Source organism: Caretta caretta, chromosome 10 (assembly GCF_965140235.1).
Source record: "Caretta caretta isolate rCarCar2 chromosome 10, rCarCar1.hap1, whole genome shotgun sequence".
Taxonomy (NCBI): Eukaryota; Metazoa; Chordata; order Testudines; family Cheloniidae; genus Caretta; species Caretta caretta.
Genome location: NC_134215.1, coordinates 48,200,259 through 48,225,133, shown reverse-complemented (window position 1 = coordinate 48,225,133; position 24,875 = coordinate 48,200,259). Strand labels below are relative to the sequence as shown.

General features: G+C 45.8%; 1 protein-coding gene across 2 annotated transcripts in view; it reads left to right on the top strand.

The window, feature by feature from the left end:
• Window positions 1–24,875, top strand: part of PTPN9 (protein tyrosine phosphatase non-receptor type 9) — a 50,282-nt gene that overhangs the window by 11,206 nt on the left and 14,201 nt on the right. The window contains exons 1-6 of one of the 2 annotated variants that reach the window (XM_048867036.2): window positions 13,998–14,149; window positions 14,444–14,587; window positions 15,930–16,019; window positions 16,997–17,121; window positions 22,480–22,585; window positions 23,995–24,105. In XM_048867036.2, coding sequence (XP_048722993.1) covers window positions 14,129–14,149; window positions 14,444–14,587; window positions 15,930–16,019; window positions 16,997–17,121; window positions 22,480–22,585; window positions 23,995–24,105 — 597 coding nt within the window. In that variant the 5' untranslated portion in view covers window positions 13,998–14,128. Of the gene's footprint in view, window positions 1–13,997; window positions 14,150–14,443; window positions 14,588–15,929; window positions 16,020–16,996; window positions 17,122–22,479; window positions 22,586–23,994; window positions 24,106–24,875 lie in introns of those variants that run through there. The other variant, XM_048867035.2, reaches the window with a different exon arrangement.

The following is a 24,875-nucleotide window of genomic DNA, read 5'->3' as shown; positions in this document are numbered from 1 at the left end:
CCAAAAAAAAAAAAAAGCAAACTCCTCTTACTCCAGAATCAGAGTGTTCAGATGTGGAGTTACACTGGAGTTTAACTATACTGGCCTAACTGGAAAACTTTCCTGTGTGGACACGCCCTAACTCTCACAGTTTCATTTTTCTTGCAACTCCACAGGTTTTATACCACACCGGTATATGGATACAGAAAAAGCCCAGATGCCGCATTGTGTACGTGTAGGCTTGGACAGGTTAGATTTGCATTAGTGAATGTCAGTCAACGTCAAGTTCCAGGTAGACACACAAACAGATGGGAAAAAAATCTCCATTGATAATAGAAATTTACAGCTAGGTAAAAATAAGAAAAATGCTACTTGAGAACTTATTAGAGACTGTCGTTAAATAATTGTCTGACCTGTCCGCATCGTAATTTCCCGTAACTGTGAAAATTTAAATAGATACAAATCAGGAGAAAAAAAGGGTTAAAAATAAACATTGATCTTATCCGTTGAAATGATAAAATTGCAAATTGAGTTCTGCGAAGCTAACATGCGTGCATGAAAATAGGGCTTGTCTCCACTTGAAATGCACAGCTGCAGCACTTCAGTGGAGACACCACCTACACCAATGGGAGGGCTTCCGCCGCCCTGAGCGGCAGTAGGTAGGTGATGGAATAATTCTTCCACTGACCTAGTGCTGCCTTCAGGGCTTAGTTCAGCTTAACTTTGTCGCGCAGGGATGTGGATTTTTCAAATGCCTGAATGACGTAGCTGAGTCGATGTCACTTCTTAGTGTAGACCAGGCCTTAATAGTGAATCATGTCCAGTTTACTGTGGGAAGCCTTCTATCAGCAAGGTCTAAGTGTACATAGAGCAGGATTTTCAGAAGCGCTCAAGAGTTGGCCTAACTGTGCTGCCAGAGTCCATTTAAAAATTTCCGGTGACATCAGGCCAGTGCCGAGTGCCTTGGGAAATCCCACCTGTGCACCGTTAAAGTTCAGCTGGTTTTGACTTACTTGTGCGCAAGACGTCCTTTTATTTATTTATTTTTTTTAAATGGACAAGTTTTTAACTCCTTGTTCCTGTAACTAAATAATGGCAGAACAAATTTTGCTCTGAGAAAAACACACACAGCTACACCTAACATCAGCTGCAAGGGCAAGGTTTGTCCCAAAGGTTGAACTTTGCGGAGAGCTGTGAGTGAAAGTAGAGGGCGTTATCCTGGAAGGTGAATTGGCACCATAAGTGCAGTGTGTGCGATTTGAAAACTATAATCAAAATGGAGAGAAATTCACTATTGCCGGAATGCACTACAAACTGCAAAGCATGATGGGTACAGTGGAAAGCAGAAGAGTAGCAGGCTGCACAAACATTGAGTAATGAATTAGATAGATCCTTAATTAGAAGGAATCTATTTCAGCAAGCAATTACCCTGGGACCTCTGTGTCCAAAAGCGAAAGGTGGATCTATCTGAGCTAAAGGCAAACCGGTGTTGCTGTGAGTAGTAACCCTATGTGAGGCCCTTAAACAGTTCAGTGTGCAATAGACACACATGTCCAGACTCCTTTTTCCCCCTATGGAAGTCTCCATCCAAGTGCTGCCCAAGCCCAGCCTTGCTGGAGTCTGAAGTCCTCTGTTTAACCCACAGCACTGATGTTGTAGAGCAGAGGCAAGGCCAATGTCAGCTTTCCCCACACTGCTCTGCCAGTTAGCCTCAATCGTGATGTGGAGGGATCGGCTCTAGCCTTGAGAAAACAGTTAATTTTCCATGTCCATTCACTCTGTGTTCTCCCCAGTTTGCTAGCCAACAAGGCTGTCATTTATGGTGAGGGCTGTCTTGTGATGGCCCCATCTCCTGGGAATGGAGACCACTGATTGTTTTCTCAGAAATTACATTGTGTGACTCCCGTAACTTATTCATCCCAGGATAGACTTATACAACTGCTGTATCATCTGAGTTTTCTTACACAACTAATGTTACAGTTTAAAGTCCCAAACCTATAAACACTTGCATAAAGTAGCTTAGTTCAAACCAGTGATTCTCAACCAGGGGTACATGTAGAGTCTTCCAGGAGGTACATCAAACCATCTAGATATTTGCCTAGTTTTACCACAGGCTACAGAAAAAGCATTAGCAAAGTCAGTACAAACTAAAATTTCATACAGACAATGACTTGTTTATACTGCTGTATGTACTGGGGTGGCCCAACTGTGGCTCGTGGAGCCCCTCATGCCATCCCCATTCTCCATCTACCAAACTGTGTGGGGAGCTTGGGGCTTCTGCCCAGCTGGAGAGGGTGGTCTAGGGGCTTCAGCCCTGCACAAGGCACTTGCCAGGGCTGGGGGCTTCAGCCCCGTGGGGCACACCTGCTGGGGCTGGGGGCTTCAGCAGGAGCAGGGGTGAAGCCCCGGACCCTGGCAGTTGCCTCCTGCGGGCCTGATGCCCCTAAACCACCCTCCCCAGCTGGGCAAAAGCCCTAGCCTCACCACCCCGCTGCAGGGCTGAAGCCCTGAGCCCCAGCAGGTGCGCCCAGCTCTCAAACTTCTGAAGATTATCGTATGTGCCTCAGAGGGTCAGTAAGTTTGGCCACCCTGGCATAGACGATACACTGAAATGTAAGTACAATATTTATATTATATGGTAAAAATGAGAAAGTCAGCAATTTTTCAGTACTAGTGTTCTCTGACACTGATTTGTGTAAGCAAGTCATTTTTAAATGAGGTGTAACTTGGGGGTATGCAAGACAAATCAGACTCCTGAAAGGGGTACAGTAATCTGGAAAGGTTGACAGCCACTGTTTCAAACCACCGCTCGTCAGTTACAGCTTGAGGGGGCTAGGAAAATTATCTCCCATACAAATAGCTTTGCCTTCACGTAAAGCAACACACGCAAACATGTGTTTGACTCGGTGAGGAAAACACTGGGCTGAGCATGCTCAGCACATAATTTTCAATTTGCTTGTATCTTAATTTCGAAAGCAACTTTCCTAGACTAAGTCAAAGCCCTATTTTTCATTCGGGGATGAACTTCTTCCAAGTTGTTTAGGGTTGGACAGTGTGGTCTGCTCTGCGAGAGACTTGGAGCAAGACATGAGCCCAGAATTTATAATCTGAGTTGACGGACAACATACTCCAGGGATTCAATTCACTGGGAGACCAGGGAAACTTCCTTCTGAGAGTGTTTAACAAACATTTATTATTGATAAAGTGCCTAAGGTACTTCATAAGAAAAAAAGTCACAGACCCCTGCCTTGAGCATTTTACATTCTGTGGGCCCCATTCTTCAGTCCTGCTCTTAGGGAATCCCCCAGCTCTTAGAGGAGTTGGGAGGAGGGATAGCTCAGTAGTTTGAGCATTAGCCTGCTAAACCCAGGTTTGTGAGTTCAATCCTTGAGGGGGCCATTTAGGGGTCTAGGGCAAAAATTGGGGATTGGTCCTGTTTTGAGCAGGGGGTTGGACTAGATGACCTCCTGAGGTCCCTTCCAACCCTGATAGTTTATGAGTTCCTCACTTGATGCAGAACCATCCTTATAGCTAGGGCCCTACCAAATTCATGGTCCATTTTGGTCAATTTCACAGTCATAGGATTTTTAAAATCATAAATTTCTGATTTCATCTATTTAAATCTGAAATGTCACAGTGTTGTAATTGTAGGGGCCCTGACCCAAAAAGGAGTGGGGGGGGGGGGGCAAGGTGCTGCCACCCTTACTTCTGTGCTGCTGCTGGTGGGGTTCTGCCTTCAGAGCTGGACGCCTGGCCAACAGCTGCTGCTCTCTGGTTGCCCAGCTCTGAAGGCAGTGCAGAAATAAGGGTGGCAATACCGTGACTCCCCCTAAAATAACCTTGCGACCCCCCCACCCTGCAGCTCCCCTTTGGGCCAGAATCCCCAATATGAGAAACACTGGTCTCCTCTGTTAAATCTGTGTAGTATAGGGCAAAAGCACACAAAAGACCAGATTTCCTGGTGGCAGACTAGATCTCACGGTCTGTGACGTGTTTTTCATGGCCGTGAATTTGGTAGGGTCCTATTTATAGCTCTAATCTGCCTTCCCCTCATGCCTCACTGTATGGGAGCAGAGAGTGGAAGGGAAGAGGTGTAGTAGCATGAGCACACTGCACTCCGGCTATCCTCAGCTTGCAATCAGCATAAACTAGAGCAGCCCTTAGGCTAGGGGTTGGGCAGCCCCCCTTGGAATTCAGGAGGCTGCAATGACACTTAAAGCCAGTGTTGTCCCTCTTCACCCAGTGCTGGACTGGAAGGTCAAAAGAATGGCACTTTTACTGACTTGTTTAAGTCTGAGTAAGCTGGACACAAAACATCTGTTCTCCTAATGGCTGAAAAAATGCCATTTCCTTCCCCACCCAGATATCTCAGAAATAACTGAAAATGGTTTTTTTTCCCTTCAAATTTTCCATCAAGGTTGCTGCTGGTTGGAGCCCAGAGTGTGATCAGTTTCAGGTAATTTACATGAGCAAATGCCAGAGCTGGGGGGGGGGGGGGGGCGGGGGGTTGGAATGAACATGCCCTCTGATGGAGCTCTGACGTTGCAATCTCTCTTCTTGTGGTTGTGGTGTCGTGGCTGGCGGGGACTGTGCTGCTGAGTCCTGTTATGTGCTGTGTGACTAGAGGTTAGAACCAAGGCAACCCTTTCCCCTCCCCTGCTCCTCCTCCTGCTCATGCGTTATGGTGCCTTCAGTATCCCAAACACAAGTACCATCTGCTGGAAACAGGATGTGCCTGTGTTAATAATTGCATTAGAATGTGACACTTCAGCACCTGTTTGAGTCCCTGGTGTATTTAACAAGAGAGACCAGCTGAGATCATTTTGTAGGCGGTAGAGGGTTTACAGGAAGGAAGGACAAAGCACTGCAATTCCCCGGGGAGAAAAAGAAATTGGAACAGGGATCATTAAAAGAACTGATGGCAAGAGGGTGTCTTAGCACTTGATGGCCATGGCAAATGGCATCCCCTGGAGAGATGACTTCATGTTATCTGAAAGAATATTGAGTGTGGCAGGATGCAGGCTGCTCTCCTACAACCTGGAATCTCAAGGGGACCCTGCCAGGGAGCTGCCAGAAGCCTTGGCTGGGATGGGCATTGCTCATAACCTTTTTTCAGAGAGCTCAGACTGCTGGAGTAGTAGCTGCTGTTGGTCAGGCACTGTTCTGAGAAGTTCACGCTGCTGGAATCCTAGCAGGCTTTGATAGGAAACCGCTGTGCGGAAGCTCACGCTGCTGGAGTCCTAGTTCAGAGCTGCGAGAGGGCTCGGCTCTGGGTAGATCTGCACACTGGGGATGGATGTAGCACAAAGAAACTAGTTAATTACAGCCTGTGTGGCCATGCCTACATGCAGGGTGGGAAATTCCCCCCCTCTCTAACACCGCCAGCAATAGCAACAGTGGGAGCTCTAGCTCCAGGCTCCGAGCAAGGCTGTGTTTAAAAGCACTGCCGGCTTTGTTTGTGAAGCCCCCAGCACAATGAGGGGTGGGGGTGGGGGGCTGACTTTTGATTGGCACCACTGGAGTGCAATTCATCATCATCTTGCCTATGCAAAGGTTCCCGCCTGCTGTTGCTACCTCTGGTGGGGAGCTTTCCCCTACCGTCCTTGCTCAGGCAAGGCTCTACTGGGAGTGTGGGGCTGTGGAAATGGTGGTGTTAATGGATAACTTAAAAGCCGCTCCGGGATGGCTGGTGAGATAACAAGCTTCATCATATTAAAGCAGCCAGTGCAAATGGAAGGGACGTGGCAAATATCCTGCCCCATTAGCTGGAATCATGAGGTGAAGCCATACATAGGGGCCCAGGCCCAGGCCCAGGCCAGTCACACATGGCCGGTGAAGTGCTGATAAACTCAGGCCCTTCACTTCCTCCCATAGGAAGTCATTAACACGGAGGCCCTTTTCATGCTGACTGGCTCCAAATCATTCCAGCCGTTCTGCCTCGCTGGGAGCTGGCCGGCTCCCCAGAGCAGCCAGACACCCTACACCACCACTTTGAGCTTCCAAATTCTTCCTGTTCCCGCTGCGACGGCGGCATTTCTCGAAAGCCAATCTTAGCTGCCTTTGCTTGCTGTTCGTTGCTCTTGCACAATGCTGGGGAAAATGGAAAATTCCTTCATTTCAGAATGGCTCTTCCTGTTTTATGTCACGGGCTGGGTGACTTCAGTTCTTTGTCTGTGTTCGTTTGGCTGTATCCTTTCTACTGGGGTTTGTTTGAGGAGAGGAGGAGAGGAAGCCTAGTTTAATCCTGAACGGTTGACTAAAACACACCACGCCAGATGGTCTCTAGCTTAGAGCAAAGGAGTTGGAGGGATTGGGTGTCCTTTGTGTGTGCACCTTTTAAGCAATGAAATGGTGTTAAAAGCAGTACTGATTCCTCTCTCTCTCTCTTCTCATCAAGTTTTCAAAACAGGAAAATCACATGCTGCTATATGAATAAAACCTTCACATGACTACACACTGGAGTCTGATAAATACACAGCATTACAAAAATGATAAAGGAATACATAACGTTTGTTTTGAAAAAAATTCATTTAATTGAAACCATTAACCTTTAATTATTTCTTAAACTACAAGAGACCCAATTCCCCTATCATGAGTTATTAAAACAGACTTATTTGTACAAAGAAAATCCTAGGGTAAAGATAGAACTAGAAAGAATTCCAGTTTTTAAAACCGGTGCCTTTTAAAAAATTATTATTATTTAACCCTTTAGGCACAAATCAAAACTCTGTCCTCTGTCCAGCCCCTCCAGCTGTTGCTTGTGGCTCCTTCATAGCTTCTCCAAACCTAAAAGTAGTTTGGTTTATGTGGGACAGTTTGGCTGGCTGGGGGAGGTTTGTATTTACAGATGGATCCATGCTGGCACATTTAACAGGAATTTATGTGTGTCCACAGCGAGAAATTCAAAGGCTTTTAACAGCAAATCCAATAAGCTATTGAAGAAGGAGTTTGGAGACCATGTGAGACAGACAGGTGTCTTAGGAAAAACTTGAGGTGGACACTTAATTTTAGCTGGGTCCAGTAGATCAGTGGTTGGTTCTCAACCTCTCCAGACTACTGTACTCCTTTCAGGAGTCAGATTTGTCTTGCATACCCCAAGTTTCACCTCACTTAAAAACTACTTGCTTACAAAATCAGACATAAAAATACATAAGTGTCACAGCACACGATTACTGAAAAATTACTTACTTTCTCATTTTACTATATAATTATAAAATCAATCAATTGGAATATAAATATTGTACTTATATTTCAGTGTACAGTATATAGAGCAGTATAAACAAGTCATTGTATAAATAACGAGGAGTCCTTGTGGCACCTTAGAGACTAACACATTTATTTGGGCATAAGCTTTTGTGAGTTGGAACCCACTTCATCAGATGCATGGAGTGAAAATACAGGAGCAGGTACAAATACATGCAAGGATGGGGGGGTTGCTTTACGAAGTGTGAGGTCAGTCTAACGAGATAAATCAATTAACAGCAGGATACCAAGGGCGGAAAAATAACTTTTGAAGTGGTAAGAGAGTGGCCCATTACAGACAGTTGACAAGAAGGTGTGAGTAACAGTAGGGAGAAATTAGCATTGGGGAAATTAAGTTTAGGTTTTGTAATGACCCAACCACTCCCAGTCTCTATTCAGGCCTAATCTGATGGTATCCAGTTTGCAAATTAATTCCAGTTCTGCAGCTTCACGTTAGTCTGTTTTTGACGTTTTTTTGTTGAAGAATTGCCACTTTTAGGTCTGTTACTGAGTGACCAGAGAGATTGAAGTGTTCTCCTACTGGTTTTTGAATGTTCTGATTCCTGATGTCAGATTTGTGTCCATTTATTCTTTTGCATAGAGACTGTCCGGTTTGGCCAATGTACATGGCAGTGGCGCATTGCTGGCACAACCCCCATCCTTTCATGTATTTATACCTGCTCCTGTATTTTTCACTCCATGCATCTGATGAAGTGAGTTCTAACCCACGAAAGCTTATGCCCAAATAAATTGGTTAGTCTCTAAGGTGCCACAAGGACTCCTCGTTATTTCTCCTGATACAGACTAACATGGCTACCACTCTAAAGTCATTGTATGAACTTTTAGTTTGTACTGACTTTGCTAGTTCTTTTAATGTAGCCTGTTGTAAAACTAGGCAAATATCTAGATGAGTTGATGTGCCTCTGGTTGAGAACCACGGTAGCAGATAATGCATTGGATTGGGAGTCAGGAGACTGCATTTTTTCTGGTTCTGCCACTCACCTGGTTGTGACCTGGTGCAACTCACTTCATTTCTGTGTGCTTCCATTTCACCCATTGTCTGTCTTGTGTACTTTGACTATAAACTCTTCAGGGCAGGGATTGTCTCTTACTATGTGTCTGTACAGGGCCTTGCACAATGAGGCCCCCATCTTAGAATCATAGAATATCAGGGTTGGAAGGGAACTCAGGAGGTCATCTAGTCCAACCCCCTGCTCAAAGCAGGACCAATCCCCAATTTTTGCCCCAGATCCCTATAGTTGGAGTCTCTTGGTGCAACTGTAATTCCCTCCTACTAATAGATCCTTTGAGTCATTATAGCATGTAATATTGATAGCTGAGGTTAGTTATTCTGAGATCACTCAGGGGACCAGATGGGCACTTTCCTTACAAACGGAAATAAATAAAATTCTGTCCTCTCCTGTGTGCGGTCCGCTCTCATTGACTTTAATGGGAATTGTACATGCATGGCTCATCGCAGAATTTGGCTTGAAATCATTTGCATAATACGTGTGTAGCGTTGAAAGTACAAAAAAAGGCATTGGAAAAAGGAAACTGAAATATTTATTTCAACCTGCCAAGACCCTGGTTCAACAGTCCTTGTGTTTCTCCTTTGAAAGCAGATGACCTCGCTAGCCCGTTAGTTCACAAAAGGGAGCAGCCCTTAAATTCTCAGCTCTGGGGGGGGGGTTGTATTGTCACCATCTCTCGCATGGGAAACAACAGAATCTTGACCGTGGGTCTTGGCGGGTAAATGAAGGAGGAAATGAATTGCAAATATTTGCTTTAATAATGTATTTATAAGCTGTAAGTTCACCCCTAGGGTCTGAGAATGGTTTAGGCGCTTAATTTTTGTGTGTGTGTAGTTATAATGGGTTTTATACTTCTTGGCTGTTGGAGCTGCACGGACTGGACGCATAGCTCAACTGACCAGGAATGCATGTTCTTAGTCAGTGTTCATGCCACTGGGAAAGTGCTTATGCCCAGGAGTGTAGCGCTAATCCTCTGCAGCTGCTGACCCAGGCTTAAAACAGTGCCAGGGGACACCCAGAGAGGGCTAGATTCTAGCTGATTTACGCCAGTGACAATCCTGAGTAATTCCACTGAAACAAATGGTGTCACTTCGGATTTTCTGGTTCAGAGCCCCTCTTCTTTAACTACCTTTTGGGATCCTAACCTAACTCTTATTTGTAAGTTTTTGGTTGTCTCTTCGGCTGCTACCGTGTAAAGCGACTGCTTTATCCGATGCATCCGATGAAGTGAGCTGTAGCTCACGAAAGCTTATGCTCAAATAAATTGGTTAGTCTCTAAGGTGCCACAAGTACTCCTTTTCTTTTTGCTTTATCCCAGTTGATGTGTGTGATGGGGGCTTTAGTGAGGTAGATGAAAGAGCTACAGGATGGTGCAAGATTTCTACCAACCTGAAAAGACCACACCAAGGAACCCCAAGTGGGTAACTCGCTATGGAGTCTTCAAACATAAAAGGGCCCCTGGTGTACAGACTTGCAGTTCCATAAGCAAAACACAACGAGCAAGTTCTCAGTCTGCTAACTAGTTCAGCCTCGCTCTCTTTTTGGATCAGTCCTTCGATATCTATTCTCTTTACCAGTTGGTTTGCTTTTTCAGCACCTAGCCTACTATGAAGTTTCGACCAAACAAATCTAAGGCCAAGATCCTACAAATACTTAGGCATATATTTCAAGTCAAGTGTGCGTGCGCTTTTTGCATCCTGCAAACATTTCCTCAACCAATGTTGACCTGCTTGAACTGGGCATCTAAAATTGACACAGTATTAAATTGAGTTGTCTTGTCTTCCTTTTGTTTCCATCCACTCTCCATGCCCCTGTCTCCGGTCAGTAGCAACTCCACCCATTTCCCTTCTAGGCAGTTCTGTGACTTTCTTGTTGTGCCTAGTTGGAAACAATAACTTTGTTCTCATCACTTCCCGTGTAACTCAGTAGGATCAAAGTTTTCATTCTCAGATTGCGAGTCAACTAAAATTTCTACTATCTAAAAGCTTTCCAGTCTATTTCTGTCCCTGGATGTGCTTTGGAATGATGTAGAAGCACATCAAAAAACCCAAACAAACAAACAAAACCATGTGTGGGGGGGAACCTACTGGGTTGGGTTTAAGTTTATTTCTCAACCTTTAAAGGCTGCTATCATGACTTGTGTTAGAGGATTGCCAAGAAGCAGCAAACACTATTGGGACCCCATTGTGCTAGGTCTGTATAAACATATTGTCAAAGACAGTCCCTGCCCCATAGAACTGGGCTAGTTGCATCCACTCTCCCTTCTATTCAAAGGGACGGTACAAAAACTAGAGAGGAAATTGCAAGACTGATGCTGCTGTTGCTAGGGATGGAGCAGAGCAAGTGGCATATTTGTATCTGTCATATCTATTAAGATCCCACCGTTATATAGATCAGGTTATTCTCACAAGGACCAATATCCAGGCCAAATCCGAAAGAACTGTTCCTATGCTCTGAGCCAAGAATCACATCCTGGCCAGCAGGAGGCAGAGTCCGGCAATTGCCCCCGGGAGTTGAGGCCATTTCAGAGGAGGAGCTAAGTTTAAAGAGATTATTGTTATTTGATGTTTGTGTTCCCAACGGGCACAGAGGCCAAACCAAGACTGGGGCTGCGTCATGTGAGGTGCTGTATAAACACCTACTGAGAAACAGCCCCAGTCCCCAAAGAGCTCCCCATCTAAACAGACAAAGGGGAGGGGGAGAGAAACAGAGGCACAGAGAGGTAAAGACACTTGCCCACTGTCAAACAGCAGGGCACTGACTGAGCCAGCGAGGGAACTCAACTGTCTTGAATCCCACCCACCCCTGCACCCTATTCCACTAAGGGTAAAATTTTCAAAAGCAAAAAACGGAACTTAGACACTTGAAAACGTTACCCTAGATCCCACTGCCTCTGTGGTGACAACTAGAGCTGTCTAGCCAAGCCTCAAAAATCATCTCACGTTTTTAATGAAAGCCGAGAGTCTCCTATATTTACACGATTCCTGGTGCTGAGGCTATGAGGAAAGTACCAAATATCATGAGTCTTGCACTAAAATGATGAACGTTGGCAATGCCGCTATTGCTTGAGAAAGGCAAATAGTGTGGATTAATCATACATGTGGTTTATTTTATGCAGAGCCATCTTTATATCTTGCCGGGTGATGCACCCCATTCTGCGGAGGGTTCTTGGCTTCTTCTATCTAGAGATTTATTGTCGGTTATTTATTTTTGAAATGATTATCAGCTCAGAGGGGATGAAAAGGTCCTTTGTGTGTTCTCACAGCAGAATATTTGGGGTTTTGTTCTGCTAGGATCTTTGGAGGATCCCGTTAGGAGCTTAGCGAAAAAAAGTATTGTCTTGGCTAGAAAAGGAAACCACTGTCTCAGGGAGCGATCAGGGGAACTGACCCTCATCCAGCTCCTGCCTGTGGTTACACCTGTGCGATCCTATGGATATGCTAGGTATAGCGGAGAGCAGCATACTGCCCTATATGTTTGGTTGTGGTTTAATTTCTTCCTTCCTTTGCCCTGGGCTTTGTTTGTTCACCTGGCCTGGGTTGTCCAAGGTAGCAGTCTGTTTCCTTCTTGGTCACTGTGATGTTTGCTGTTCCAGTCCTCCTTGCGGTGCTAAAGCTTGTTTCTCTGGTTTGGTGCTAACTGGTTCCCAGCCAATGTGGTATTTAAAGCAGGTCGGGGTATAGCTACTAAAGCCATGGCTGGTGGTGACCTTTATGTCTTTGTCATCCACCCTCCTGTATGGAGCGCTCTGGTATCTAGCCAATGTTGGTGGTCTCTGTCAGCTTTCCAGGTGGGTTTTGCAGGACGGAATGCCTAGGGTAGGGGCACTAACAGGTTCATAGGTATGGCTGGTTTTTAACTCTGAGTTTCTTCTCTCTGGGAGAATTGCCATCAGCAGTTGTCTCACTGTCCTATTTAAAGGCAAAGACCTCGGAGGTTTCCTTTCAAACACCATAGAAAGCCCTCTTGCTGGTATACAACAAAGCTCATGTTCTTTGAACAGACTCCTCAGCCTGTCAGAAACCCAAACCTGCATCCCTGCCTGTCCCTCTGATTTCTCTCTTTGGATGTTTTGCTGCTGCCTCAAACAACTCAGCATATGCAAACCAGAGCTTGTATTTCCCGCAGAATCCCCTCTCTGCTCTAATTCTTTGTCTTATTCACAGAAGCACCATTGTTCACCTCATTCAAACCGTGAGACTCCTCTTCCCTCTGCCCCCAATGGCCAAACCATTTTGCTTCTTTATCTACAACAGAATTCATCCTCCCCCTCCTGTCCATCCCAGTCACCAAGATATTCCATCCTTCGCCAGCCTCCCACCCTGGTGGCTCCAACTCCTCCTTCTCCCTTGATCTCTGCTCCATCCCTCCCTGATACTGTTCTTCCATCCCAAACTCTGCTACTCTGACCGAACCCCCCTTCTCCTTGTCTCTCTCCATTGGCTTCACCTCTTCTTCCATGGCAAGTGTCCTCTTCTGGCTTCCAGAGCTCTCCAAAACTTCTCCCCTCCCTGTGGCTTGGCATCATCTGTGCTATGCCCTATCTCCTCTCCAACTGTTCTGTTTGTCTTCACCCTTTGCCTTCTCTCCCTGTCAGATCACACCAAGTTTGTTCTTTCTCTCTCTCATAAACCATACAAACCTTTGCCTATTCCACAGTAACCACTAGCACATCCCATGCTGTGTGTATTCCATCATGGATTGTACCTGCTTTTGCCTTTTGGTTAGAGTGTAATCCCTTCAAGGCAGAGGTTTACAAGTTTGGCATTTACTGTATGGAAATGCATGTACTTACTGTGCTGCATAAATAACTAATGTGGGACAAAGACCCAGCTTGAGTCACACAAAGAGGACTAGTAACTAAGGATGCTTTTGCCTGATGTGGAATAAATTTAATAGGTTGATAGATTTCAAGGCTAGAAAAGGCCATTATGATCACCTAGGCTGACTTCCTGCATGCGACAGGCCATGGAATTTCACCCAACCATATTTCTGTCTCTCCCAGAATTCCTTCACTGTAACTGATCTACAACCTCGTTATCCCAGTTGGAACTGTCGATGTAAATAACTCAGGGAAATAGCGAGAGAGCACGAGGTTGGTGTTGGAAGGAAACGAACCTGGGTCTAAAGTGAGAAATGTCTCTCTAGTGAGGCATAACTGAGACAGTAAGAGACCATGACTCTGGTAAGGTGAAGGCTGGTGGGATTCCAATGTACCTGGCATCGTCTGGAGATGGTACAGTTCATTCTCAGCAGGTATCCAGCAGTGCTGAGGCTAGGAGATCTAGCTCCCTTTCTCCGGATTACCAGCTATCGTGGTTTCCAAAAGCACTGGATGGCTTTCCAGATTCAGTCTCTGAGGCTTGTCTAACTAATCACTCATAGCTATGACCCAGCACTCTTATGGCTTCCGGATGCCTTTCATAGCTGCCATGGAAAGCAATATGCAAACTCTGGAGGCCTGTGTTAAGTAGAAAAGTGACTTGCTGCTGTAGCTAACAATGCACCAATGAATGATCCCTGTTCTTTTATTGCTCAATCAGACAGAGCTCGTTTGTTCCCACCGCTCTCATTGGCTGCTGGGATTGATGAAAAGAGTGAGACTGAGTGATTGGTGCATCATACTGTACAGCTTCACTGCCAGCTATCCAATCATTCCATCTCTTTCTCTCTGCCGACTTGTGCAGGCTGCTTTGAGCTGGTGATTTGCATCTCCTTTCTCATTTCATTGTTTCTGCCTTACCATGTGTCACCTACTTATCTGATCCATCGAATGCTTTTAGATACACAAAAAGAACAGGAGGACTTGTGGCACCTTAGAGACTAACAAATTTATTAGAGCATAAGCTTTTGTGGGCTACAGCTCACTTCATCGGATGCATAGAACGGAACATATAGTAAGAAGATAGATAGTTAGATACAGAGAAGGTGGAAGTTGCCATACAAACTGTGAGAGGCTAATTAGTTAAGATGAGCTATTATCAGCAGGAGAAAAAAACTTTTGTAGTGATAATCAAGATGGCCCATTTAGACAGTTGACAAGAAGGTGTGATTAGATACACAGTGGGTTAGAGTGGATTTCAGAATAGCTTCTGTACCAGATTATTTTCCATCCCTTGGTATTTAGTATGTTCAAACACTAATGTGTCTCTTCCCTCTTGCCTTACCATGCATGTCTCTCTCTCAAATAGGCCACGAAGCAGTTCCTAGAGGAGATTAACAAGTGGACTGTGCAGTACAATGTATCTCCGCTTTCCTGGAATGTGGCCGTCAAGTTCCTCATGGCTAGGAAGTTTGATGTCCTCCGAGCGATCGAGCTGTTCCACTCCTACAGGGTACGTGAGCCGGAGCTGTCTTGGTGAAGGGGGGAGCTGGAGTCAGGCCGGGCTTTTCTGTGCTGCTAAGTGATGTGATGCATTGCAAAAGCTGTTCTCGTTTCCAGGGGAACAGTTATGCTCTCAAATGCTTTTTTTCTCAGATATTTTTTTGCTTTGGTGAAAAACCTACAAGCGTATAAATCAGCCATGCAAAATCATTGTGAGTCACCCAGGCACAAAATCAATTCAAACCACCCTGCCAAGATGATGATAGCAAAAAAACCTAGACAATGTTTTAAACTTGCCCATCCCCCAAACTTGTTCTCTTTCAGACGCTTCTCGTCTTCCCCTGCTTGGTCACAGGTTTTTTTTACAGGAATGTGTCCAAGGAATTATTGAACTGGGTAGTTCTAGGCCATGCCAACATCCAGCCTTCTTCCCCATCCCTTTTCAGGAACAATATTGGATTCTGTTGAGCAGGGGTTCTCAAACTGGGGGTTGGGACCCCTCAGGGGATTGCAAGGTTATTACATGGAGGGTCGCAAGCTATCAGTCTCCACTCCAAACCCTGTTTTGCCTCCAGCATTTATAATGGTGTTAAATACATTAAAAAGTGTGTTAATTTATAGGGGGGGGGGGTCGCACTCAGAGGCTTGCTATGTGAAAGGGGTCACCAGTACAAAACTTTGAGAACCACTGCTGTAGAGGTAGTTATTCCGTGCTTATCACCGTCGTACCCAAATGCCTTCTGGTCCTGCATTAAACAACTTCACTGCACATCTGTTCTAAGCCTCTTCAGGCGACACTGTTAGGAGATGTTCACAGCAGTCTATGAAACCTGAACAAACATTAAATTGAGAATCCAAGATGGTTTCTCTATGGATTCTTGCATACACCCATAATCCTTTGCCCTGGGATCTGGCTAGTGGGCTAACCACACCCACAAAGGACACAATGGCAGCTAAACTCTTAGTGTGTCTGTCCCCCCTATATAAACCCCGGAACTACATCACAACCCCAGTCTGCTGTTTCTGTGCCAGACAAGCTGGCTTGCCTCCCATCCTCTCCGCCACCCCCAGTCCTGGGCTAGCTGGCTAGATTTGGTGGCCCAGATGGGGAATTGGTGGTTCTGGCCAGCCTCAGGGATGTGAGAAGGTGGCCCAAGTTTTGAAGCCAGATCTGGAAATTTGTTTGGGTTAGATTTGCATGAGGCTTAGTCACTGAGCAGGTGGGTGGTGATGGTGGCCATATACCTTTAATGATTCCCAGCTGAGCAGGAAATAGTAATGGCAGCTGATTGGAAGCTGCTTCCTGTGCTGTCTGCTGTCCCTATGATTGTTGTGTGCCTCTGAACCCTTAGGAAACTCGGCTGAAGGAAGGAATTGTGAAGTTGAAACCTCACGAAGAACCTCTGCGCTCTGAGCTGCTCAGTGGGAAGTTCACCATCCTGGTAAGTGTGGGATCACATCCTGGCCTTTCTCTCCCACGGGCCTGGTTTGTGCAAGAGGAGCCCTCTCCACGTCCAAAGGGCCTGCAACCTGGAGAGAGAGCTGGGCAGCACTGGGAGAAACTAAGTGTGCACGGGTCTTGGAAGGTGAAATACAAGGTGGTGTTTGCACCATTGTGTCTCATGAGATTGTAACCCTAAGGCAGGGATTCCAGATTTTGGGGTGGTCCAGCTGGGATCCTTGAAGAAGTGGGGGCTGTGCTTATTCACCCACAACAGCTGTTTTCCCCTCTTAGTTTCTCCTTTTCTCCCTCTCCCATTGGCTGCATCAGTGAACTGCTCCTACCTCCACGCTGAGCAAGATGGCAACATCTCAGAGATGCTGTTAGCTCATCACTGTCCTGAGAAGTGGGGGTCCTAAGGGAGCTCCTGGGCCAGCTCTCATGTGCAGCAATAGTTGGCGTTAGCTACTCCTTGGGCTTATCCCCTTCCCTTGGGCTATCTGATTGGTCTGGGGAAAATGCCAGCTAAAGATGATCAGCTTTCGGGGGCTCCTCTGGTTCACTTTAAGGGTGCAGTAGACTAGTGGGAGGCTCGTAGAATGGAATGAGTAAGGAGATAGAATTGTCTTCTCCTCCATGGGTGTAAGTCATGCTTTTCTTGTCCCCCAGGGATCAGAGCAGGAAAGCTCACAAGTTAATGAACATTGTGAAAGGGGAAAATAGTCTCCCTAAAATAAATCCGTTCTGTATGGGGTGTCCTGCACATGTCTGCTACATTCACGCTCGCAGTTCTGCATCTCCAGTTTGCTGCAGCATGAAACCTCCATCATTACTATTTATTTGTAGTGCAAAGGTGCTGTACAATCACACAAGTAGACCCTGTCCCTGTCCCAAAGAGCTCTGTACCATCCATGGTCTCTGCAGAGACTGTTCTGCCACCTGTCTGGTCTTTATGCTTTTCCCCTGATTATCTTCTAGAGCGCACGGGACCCCTCCGGAGCCTCGATCGCCCTCTTCACCGCCAAGTTACATCATCCCAATAAAAGCGTCCAACATGTGGTGCTCCAGGCGCTGTTCTATCTGCTGGACAGAGCTGTGGAGAGGTGAGTACAGACACGTGTGGCACGCAGCTCCTGCCTGCTCACCTTGCTGTTCCTAGATGGGCTTTAATACCTGTAATGCCCATTGCAATCTAGGCGGGGTGGTTTTCCCTGTCCTGCTGAACTCCACAATCCAGGGTTTCCATCAGTATGCGCTGCCCGGCAGGAATTTGAATTTCTAGCATGGATTTTGGGGGGAAATCTTGGCTTCCCTCCCCTCCGCCTCCAATCCCTGCAGCATTTCCAGCCTCTGTCTCTTGTTGTAGACAGATGTGAGCGCATGCAGGACTGGGCCTGGGGATCAAGGCAGAGGGTTTCTTTTTTAAGCCCTACTCCAGAGTTCATGAATCTGTCTCTTTCAGATCCCAAGCTATTTGGGATAAGAGAGCAAACCTGAGCTGATTCATCTGAATGACCTTGGCCTATCTCCTACAATATAAAGGAGACTTGCGTACTAGCTGATTTTCCAGGCCTACGGCAGAGCCTGCCTGTGTGAGCAGCTGCTGGTGGAGGCCTGCAGCACTCAAGGATAGGATTTCTGTGCAGTGGGGGTCTTAAGTTGTATTGGCCACATGATCGGTGATCACACGGTGGGTAACTGCTGCTACCTTGGCTGGTTTTACCCTTGTATCTCATTGTGGTGTTGATATGATGCCGCATGATGGAATTTCGTTTTTTTTTCAGTTTGCTTTCTTAAAGACCTACGAACTTACACACACAAAAAGAACAGTATTAAGGCTGCAAAGTCCAGCATGCAAAAGAGGAAATGCCAGAATTCAGGTAGCCTGTGAAACTTTAATTTGGTCCCTTTGTGCGGCTGCATTATGATATGGGCTTTGGTGTCATGGTCACATGCTATTTTCCCCACAGGGCCTCTGCCTCATTCAATGCACAGGCAACCATCATTCTGGCATTCCCTATCTCTTGAGTGCTTGACTTTGCAACCTTAGCCATGTTCTCTGAATGTAGTTTGCATGTGTGTTATAACTACGTATATGTAGGAGATTACACTAACAGCTACACAAGCCCTTGATTAGTTTTTGAAGATGCCCCATAGGTGGTTTATGTCCTTGAATCTGCCTTTGAAGGGTCCATAAAGAAGAGAAGTCAAGGGGAGTTTGGCCGAAATGCTGAGGAGTATTAATTGAATCGGTGCTGTTAAAGCAGGGATTTGAAATCGCCAAGCTGTAATTGTGGTACGGCTGCCCCCCTCCCCCGGCAATATAAACTCTCCTACACGAGGTGCATTAATCTGTTGAATCCCAGCACTTGGCTGGTTGAATGTCCCTAATGCTGCTGTTTGTTTGTTTGTTTTTCATCGAGCTTTCAAAATGAACTCTGTTCTTCAGAGCTGTCTGTGCGGGGCTCAGTCAGAAAGGCCAAAGGCCTGCGAAAGAAAAGCTTGCTGCCCTTCAGTAAGCTTATGGAAAATCCCTAGGCCCAGCTGGCTTCCCTGAGAAATTTGCTAAAACTCATAAAGATCTTGCACCCCTGATGCTTTCGACTGTATTCGAGGAAGCCGTGATCTCTTAATCCCTGAGTCATTGGCTCCGGTATGCTTTAAAGAGCTAAGAACCATGGTCTCCCCTGAAGATTTTCAGGGAGGATTTTTGGTAGGGGGACGAGGCAGGATGTTATCTGGGCATGCATATTTGGAAGCAGGGAGAATACTCGTTTTATATGTAACAGTATCATTCTTTGGAGCAGCTCATATGCACAAAGGTTAATGTAACAAAACAGGGAGCGTACTGTGTGACACATGACAGGCTGACCCACTTTCAGGGCTTTGATTTCCTGATGCAAAAGTGAAAGGAAATTCTTAGCTATTCACCCCTTCCCCACTCTGCTTATCCCTGGGGTCTGCAGTGCGCAGGGCATGGGATGATCATTCTGCGTTGGGAGAATTCTGAATCCAATAAGTTGCAGTGTCAGAACGTAGTGGAGAAGGCTGAAACAAGAGCTTCTTTACTTCTGAATTGTCTTGCTTGTCGGGTGCTCCATATCAGTGTTTCTCAACCTTTTGGATACCAGGGACCGGGCTTGTTGCCTTCTTAAACTGTGTCAGGGACATATCGGGGACTGGCCTGTTGAGAAACACTGCTCCATACAACATGAATGCATTTTGTTGGTATTTAAATACAAGGCTAGTTTGGAGTGTTACCATGCCTGATGCACCCTCAACCCTAATAGTCTACTGCATAAAGTTAAATTTTGAAAAAGAAGTGTGTGCTTTGCTATAGAGTGCATAGAGGAATATGCATTCATTATCCCAAGAGCTTATCTTCTCTTTTGGGCAGACACGCAGTTCAGACTTGTACCCTGAAGGACTGGGGATTGAAAGGTCCAATCTCTAAGCAGTGCAAAGATTGCTTTTTGTTGGGGTTGCTCATGGATTCTCCTCAAGCGTCACAGAAAAGGATGCATCGTCCCTTTGATTATCATTGTTCGTGACTTGTATTCCAGTAGCACCCATGATGTGGTTAGACACTGTTGAAACACACAGGATGACACAGTCCCCACCCCGAAGAGCTTATAATCTTTGGCCAGGTCTATGCTTGGAAGGCTTTGCTGGTATAGCTATAGTGATATACTAGATTGGCAAAGAGCCACGGCGGCTGCAACTTATACTGGCAAAACTCATCACACCCCTGATGGCAGAAGTCTGTAGTGTAGACATGGCCTCAAAACCTGACACTTCTGCAAATGTGAACCCCAATCCTGCAAATGGATCTGTATAGATGCAAAGGACTCCCAGCGTGGATTCAATTTCAGGATCAGGGCTGCTGTCTGTAAATGGGCAGGTAGTTGCACCTCTGCCTGTGAGTACATCTAGTCAGCTACCATTTGAGATTATAAAACATGTGGGCTGACCTGGGGGAATGGCTCTGGGGTGCTAGTGAATTTGGAGTGCCATGGCACTGCAGAAATAATCAGCATCAGAATTTTCAGTGAGTGTAAATTGGGTCCTAAACTGAGTGAAAGTGCTTGTAAGTTTCAGAAATCAGGAGTTACTGAAAAGAGCTCAGCTTGGAATGCTTTTATTTCCATTTGCTGTGACTGGGTACGGGGGGAATAAATTGGATCGGGAAAGTACTTAGTGAAGGTTTAAATTTCCTTTGGATAAAAGCGTTACAAAGTTGAAATAGATCTCAGCTGGCAAAGCACTGGAATTATTGTTGATTTTCTTTTTGGCTGTTTTTTTCTCACTATTGTAATTAAAGATAAATTAATTAAGATGCCTTTACACAGGCTGAAGGCAAGCGGACTGTTAAACTCACAGTTTGAAGATGCTAGCAGAGCTCCAAAAAGGACTGGACACTGTTGTAAATAACAAGAGCATCCAGAGTTAATATTAGGAGGGTTAAGGAACATTTCCAAAGTCCCTGACAGACAAGAAAATCAGTGGGACTCAGCCCTCTTAATCAGTGAGGCCCTTTTGAAAACTTTACCCTTAAAGGAGTTTTGGAAGGCAGAGGAACACGCCATTATTTATTATGTGTATTGCCAGAGTGTCTAGGAACCCTGGTCATGGCCCAGGGCCCCACTGGACCAGGTGCTGTACAAACACATGACAAAGAGACGGTCCCTTCCCTCATGTTTCAGAGCATAAACCTGTTTCTTATCAAAGAGGGGTAGGTAGAAATTTTACCTTCAGGCAGGTTATCCCATAACAAGAAACCTGGCAGTAGCTGGTGCTGGCCTGATCTAGACTGGCATTTTTTTGTTGTCGTTCTTATAACCTCCCAGCAACATACAAAAAATCCATATGGGGGAGGAGGGACAGATTAACTCAAGGAGCCAGTAAATCAAAGCAGCAGAAAATCCCCTTCCTTTTCCATTCCATCCAGGAGCCCAGCCTCCACCCTCCCCAGAAACCCTACAGAAAAGATGGCTTTTGCCTTCTGCCTAGCAGGCCAACGTTGCACGTTCAGTTTAATTTCAGTTTTGAAATAATTAAACACGTCCAACAATAAGCGAACGAGGTAATCAGAAATACACATTTAAAAATCTTGAGAGGACACTGTAAACTCCATTTAATGTACCAAGTTCTTAGCTATGCCCGATTCACCATGCACCCTACTTCAGAAACATCCAGCGTGATCTCAGAGAGCCCCAGACAGAGGCGTTGTCTCATGCTGCAAGTAGATGTGAAGCCGTATCTGCCTAGGTGCATCCTGATTCCCCATCTCTGTCTCATGCATTGCAAAAATGAGAGAGAAGGGGTCACATTGATCCCTGGTTTACAAACTTCCTGTTTTCAGCTGAACAGGAATTTTGGTTTCCGCATGAATGGAAAAAACAGGTTTTCACCTGTTACAGATTTTCTTTTTCACTGCTGAAGCTATTGATTGTTTGAACCAAGAGGCAAGAAGATGTTTGTACAGGGTGGTGCACATATTAATTACAAGCAAGGTGTAATTAACAAGCAACGGGCACCTTGATCAGTTTCCTCGTGCACAAACCCTCCCCAGGCTTTTCTAATCTGCCGAGTGGATCACTTAACTGCACGAAGTTTAGACCAATGATTTTTTTGATGTGCACCTAGCACTTAGGCTGCAGTTCAGAAAATAACGGGCAGTTTGTGGGCACAATTTGGCCCCCTTACATCTGGAACTGTTGCATTGCAGGTGTTACATTTCTAAGCTATTTTACTGGCCAGATCCTGTTTAAAGCAACAGGGCCAGCTCCCCCATTCATTGGACCTCGTGCTTCTGTAGTAGAAATGCTACGTTGAAAGTGCCATTTCCAAACTGCTTACAGGGGAGAGGATTACAACACTTGATAGCCCAGCATCCATCTTGGTTTTATTCTCCTTAACTTTGAATGCTCGATTACTGGGTCTTGCCTGTAGTAAGGCCCCAATACAGCAAAACACTGTAAGCATGCAGTTGAGTCCTATGGACGTCAATGTGAGTTCAGTGAGGAGTAGGGTGACCAGATGTCCCAATTTTATAGGGACAGTCCTGATATTTGGGGTTTTACCTTATACAGGTGCCTATTACTGCCCCCCACCCTCGTCCTGATTTTTCACACTTGCTGTCTGGTCACCCTAGTGAGGAGTTTGCCAAATTGCCATCTATGCCAAGAATTGATAGTGCAAATACCCTATTTGAGTTTCTGTGATCTTTTTTTTTTTTTTTTTCCTGTTACTAAAAACCTGGGGTCAGAACCTCAGTGGTATCAATGAGCTGAGGGTCTGGCCTCTGTTGTTCAAAGTGAATATCCTCCTTCACGCATTGCAAAAAAAAATAATCATGGTACTTAAGGGGTTAAAAGATTCCGTGCTTTGCGTGGCTCTGTGCGCCAGGATTCCACGTCACCAGTGGCAGGTGATTTTTTCTTTCTCCCCCGTGCACACAGCTTTGAAACGCAGAGAAACGGTCTGGTATTCATCTACGACATGGCAGGCTCCCACTATACCAACTTCGAGCTGGACCTGAGCAAGAAAATCCTCAACCTGCTGAAGGTAAAGGAAATGGTGCAGGGGGAGCTGATGGGAACGGAGGCTTCTCCCCCTGCGTATTCTGAGACTCTGCAACCTATTGTAGGGGGTAGAAAGGATAGCGCAGCGGATAGGGCACTGGACTGGGACTTGGGAGCCCTAGATTCAATTCTGCAAACTTCCAGTGTGAACTTGGGCAAGTCCCTTAATCCATCCTGTGCCACAGTTCTCCCTCTGTGAAATGGGTACAGTAGTGCTGCCCTATCTCACAGAAGTGTCATGGGGATAAAATCCATTTTAAAGACTGTGAAGAGGGCCCTATATGTCCCTAGCTGGAGACTGCAGAGTGAAGCAGCTCTCTTTGAACCCTGCTTTCCCTTAGACCCTGAGAGTTCAGAACACATGTCTGTCTCCACTCTTCATGGTAGCAGGAGTCAAAGCCTTTGCCAGTGCTATAAATAGAAAGGGTGAGAGTACTTGTGGGAAGTCACCATCTCTGCAGTGACTTCTTTCAAACACTAATATCTCTGCTCTACTTACTTTGCTATCCAAAGCTATCTAGACTGTGAGGCAGTGCTGTCTAGTGGGTAGAGCACAAGACTCAAGATTTGATTTCTAGTCCCAGCTCTGCCACCGGTGCACTGTATGGCCTTGGGCTAGTCAACCTCAGTTTATCCATCTGTAAAATGGGGAGAAGAGTAGTTCCCCATTTACTTCAAAGCAGGTATTGTGAGGATCAGTTAGTTAATGATCATAAAATGTTTTGGACATGTAGGGCCTGATCTAAAACCCACTGGAATTGGTGGGAATCTTACCACTGACTGGAGCGGGCTTGGACCAGGCCTGTAAGTACTATATAATGTGAAGGGTTTGCTATTAGAATGTCTCTGCTTCATGGTTCAATGGCTGAGAATGTTTCAATAAAACAGAGCCAAGGTTTTTTGACTAGTTTGTTTTTAGTATCCTGACAATTACTGATTTCCCAGAAGAAAACTTAAGAGAAATAAGGAAGCATTACGCAGGGAAATGTTACCACAAGACTTTCCCTTTCAACGCACAGACAATTAAACTGTAACCATAATGCATTTTATGTATATACAGAAAAGTTAAATAAACCAGAACAAATTAACTCATGAGCTTTAAGGAAAAAAAGATCCCCAAGTTCCAATTGTGTGTTAACACAGCTAGGCATTTATAATGCACCCATCAGCATGGCCTGTGGGCTCCACACCTGTAACTTCCTAAAGAGCAAAGAGTTAAAGCAGCTTGTTCTTTCCTCCAGTTAAATTGCCTCTTGCTGTTGGGCCCTTTGCCTAATTTCTCTCTAGGCATGTGCTGTATCCTCCCCCTGCTGGCCGTGAGCGGGGAAGGCAGGAAAGAGAAGGCATGGGTTGAGGTTGTTGTTTTAAAATGCATCCGTGTGCCATCCACAGGGAGCCTTCCCGGCTCGTCTCAAAAAGGTGTTTATTGTGGGTGCCCCGATGTGGTTCCGAGTCCCCTACTCCATCATCAGCCTCCTGCTGAAAGAGAAGCTCCGAGAGAGGGTGAGTAAAACATGGGCCGGGGTGGGGAGGTGCTGGCACATGGAAAAAGCCCCGAATCAGAGTCCCTGCCATGGGGAAATTCTCCTTAAACAGGGTGCCACGCAGGGAGACTGTGAGGCAAAGGCTGATGTTGCGTGATAGATAGGTGATCTCGTAGCCTCTGGTGCAGCCCTTTTCATACACGCTGGCCAATGCGTTCCAGTGATGGCAGCTGGGTATTTCTCCCAGGGTTGCTAAAGAAACATAAGCCTAAGGGCTAAATGCATGAAGGGTGCAAACAGGAGCAGCTGCATTGAAGCCAGCTGGGTTGTGTCCATCACACCCAGGGTTGACTTAGCCCTGAGCACTCAAAAACGGGCCCGACTGTTGAACTTGCAAGAATCTCCGCTCACTTGTGCCTGCGTGTGTCCACACCAAAGTGCTTTTGTGTCTGTGCAAATGGTTGCACCGTTACCCTGCTGGCACAGCGACATGCTCTCTTGCAGCCAAAGCTTCCGAGGCTGCCCTTGGCTGAGAATCTCCAGTTGGACTCTCTTGTTGTTGTTAATGTGTATGATAACTGTGGCTGCTGGCCCCAGTCCCATTCAGGGCCCCGTTGTGTTTAAAGGGGAAATTAAATGTTTTTTTTTTTTAACATGTGTGGGAGGGTGTATGTAAAAAAAACAACCACCATCTGATTTAGGTCCCAGTGCAGCAAAGCAAGTAAACATGTGCCTAACTTTAAGTAGATGAATAGTGCCATCAAAATCAGCATAACTACTCAACTGTAC